This window comes from Plecotus auritus (genome assembly GCF_963455305.1).
Source record: "Plecotus auritus genome assembly, chromosome: X".
Taxonomy (NCBI): domain Eukaryota; kingdom Metazoa; phylum Chordata; class Mammalia; order Chiroptera; family Vespertilionidae; genus Plecotus; species Plecotus auritus.
In genome coordinates this window covers 48,188,830-48,191,420 of record NC_137784.1, presented here as the reverse complement: position 1 = coordinate 48,191,420, position 2,591 = coordinate 48,188,830, and the positions used below count along the sequence as shown (strand labels likewise).

General features: G+C 39.7%; 1 protein-coding gene across 1 annotated transcript; it reads right to left on the bottom strand.

Moving 5' to 3' along the window:
* Window positions 1-1,128: 1,128 nt before the first annotated feature.
* LOC308239862 (ribosome biogenesis protein NSA2 homolog) lies at window positions 1,129-1,973 on the bottom strand. The gene has a single exon (XM_080652715.1). The coding sequence runs from the start codon at window positions 1,965-1,967 to the stop codon at window positions 1,185-1,187; it is 783 nt and encodes a 260-aa protein (XP_080508841.1). The 5' UTR covers window positions 1,968-1,973; the 3' UTR covers window positions 1,129-1,184.
* Window positions 1,974-2,591: the final 618 nt, after the last annotated feature.

Here is a 2,591-nt window from a genome sequence, read left to right as displayed (position 1 = left end):
AGTGGGGGTTGCCTGGTCAGAGGAGCCACATCCAGCAGTCCCCCACAGTCTTCTGGAGTATAGCTGTCCCTCAACTCACCAACAAACACTCCCCGTGCGACCGCACACTCTCCCTTTGTTTTCTCACTCACACACTATCTTGTCTGCCTTCCCGTTGGCAGCCATCTTCTAGTCTGGACATTTTAATGATGTTGATTCTACCAATCCATGAACACAGTATATTTTTCTACTTGTTTATATCTTCTTCGATCTTTATTTTCAATGTCCTGTAGTTTTCCAAGTACAGGTCTTTTAACTCCTTAGTTAAGTTTATTCCTAAATATCTTAATTTTTTGTTGCAATGGCAAATGGAATTGTTTATTTAGTTTATCTTCTGAGAAATCATTACTGGTGTTGGTGTATAAAAAAGCCATAGAATTTTGGCTGATTTTGTATCCTGCCATATTGCCAATTTCATTTATTAAATCTAGTAGTTATTTGGTGGAGTCTTTAGGGTTTTCTATGTACAATAGCATGTCATCTGGAAATAGTGAGAGTTTCACTTCCTCTTTCCAATTGGGATGCCTTTCATTTCTTCTTCTTTGTTATTTTTAAATTTTATTTATTTATTAATTATTGCCTAAAGTTTTACATATGTATCCTTTTTCCCCCTTGACCACCCCCTACAGCCATTCCCAACCCAGGAAAGCCCCCACCGCCCCAATGTCTGTGTCCAATGGTTAGGCTAATATGCATGCATACAAGTCCTTTGGTTGCTCTCTAACCCCCCCCCCCCCGCTCCCTGCTCCACTGCCATTTGTCTCTGGATGTATTCCTGTTCATCAAATTATGTTGATCATTATATCGACATATGAGTGAGATCATGTGATATTTACCTTTCTCCTCCGACTGGCTTATTTTGCTTAGCATAATGCTCTCCAGTTCCATCCATGCTGTTGCAAATGATAAAAGTTCCTTCTTTTTTATTTTTTTTTAATCATTCAATTTCATGATAAACAGACCCCAAAATAAAGAACAATTTATAAAACTGGGCCATTTTAATGTTCTTTACAATAGAATAAATAATTCTCTTGATGACTGCAGACATGTAAGCTGTTTGATAGCACTCAGAAACATAGTAAAGGAGTTTTCCTGATTGGTGCATAGTCTTCAACAATTACAAAGTTACTTGTATGAAACTGCTGTCAAACCAGTAAGGCTGCATTTATGCACCCATCATTTTCAGTATTGTTGGTAACCTGAGCATATTTTCCCCAAATAACCTTGCCTCCTTGTGTCACAAGGCCCAACTCACTCATGTTCACCTCGATGACAGTACCTTTAGTAATAACATCCAAGGTTGTATAAAGTGGGAAGGAGGGATTCTTCTTTACACCAAGTATTGGCAGGCAAAAGGTCGCTTTCAGTTCAGGATGTGTTACATGGGCCTTCTTGAAACGTAAGCCCATTGGCCTAATGAATCTTTCATATTTAGGTGGTTTTCGAGTAAAGCCATCTCCAACAAAGCAGACTTTAGTAACCATCCTCTTCCATGCTTTTTTCTTGCTCTTTCCTGTTCGAATAACTTTTAATACCTCTGTTTCTCCCTGGGCACGAACTTTGGGCAGAGGGACTTCCCATTTTCCCGCTTTCTCTTTTCGTTTTTGTTTAATCATATTGGAAAGTACTTTAGCTCGGGACTGTCCCTCTCTGTCCAGCAGATATGCAGGTACTGCTCCTTGTGGAGTCTTTTCATCATTCTTTTGTTTGGTGTTTCGTTTTTCATGCATCTTGATAGTCTTTTTCATTTGTATTTTCTCAGCATGGCGCTGTTTATGGTAGAGCTTAGACTTCAGACCAATCATCTTTTTTGCCTTCTTTGAACGTTCGTGAGCCTCTCGACCTTCCTTCTTTCTCTTTTTCTCATGGTAATCCAAACGGTATCCATAGCGCTTCCGGTGTAACTCAATATACTCGTTTTGTGGCATGGTGACTGCCGCTGGGCCGCTGGGTGTAGTCCCCCCGGCGCGAAGAAGCTCTCAATTCTCGGGTCTCAGAGACTTGCCAGTTCCTTCTTTTTTATAGTGGTGTAGTATTCCATTGTGTAGATGTACTACAGTTTTTTAATCCACTCATCTGCTGATGGACACTTAGGTTGTTTCCAAATCTTAGCTATTGTAAATTGTGCTGCTATGAACATAGGGGTGCATATAACCTTTCTGATTGGGTGCATATAAGCTTTCTGTTTCTGGTTTCTTGGGATATAGTCCTAGAAGTGGAATTCCTGGGTCAAATGGAAATTCCATTTTTAAATTTTGAGGAAACTCCATACTGTCTTCTACTGTGGCTGCACCAGTCTGCATTCCCACTAGCAGTGCACAAGGGTACCTTTTCTCCACATCCTCAACAGCACTTGTCCTTTGTTGATTTGTTGATGATAGCCATTCTGACAGGTGTGAAATGGTATCTCATTGTTGTTTTGATTTGCATCTCTTGGATGATTAGTGACTTTGAGTATGTTTTCATATGTCTCTCAACTTTTGTATGTCCTATTTTGACAAGTATCTATTTAGGTCCTTTGCCCATTTTTTGATTGGATCATTTATCTTTCT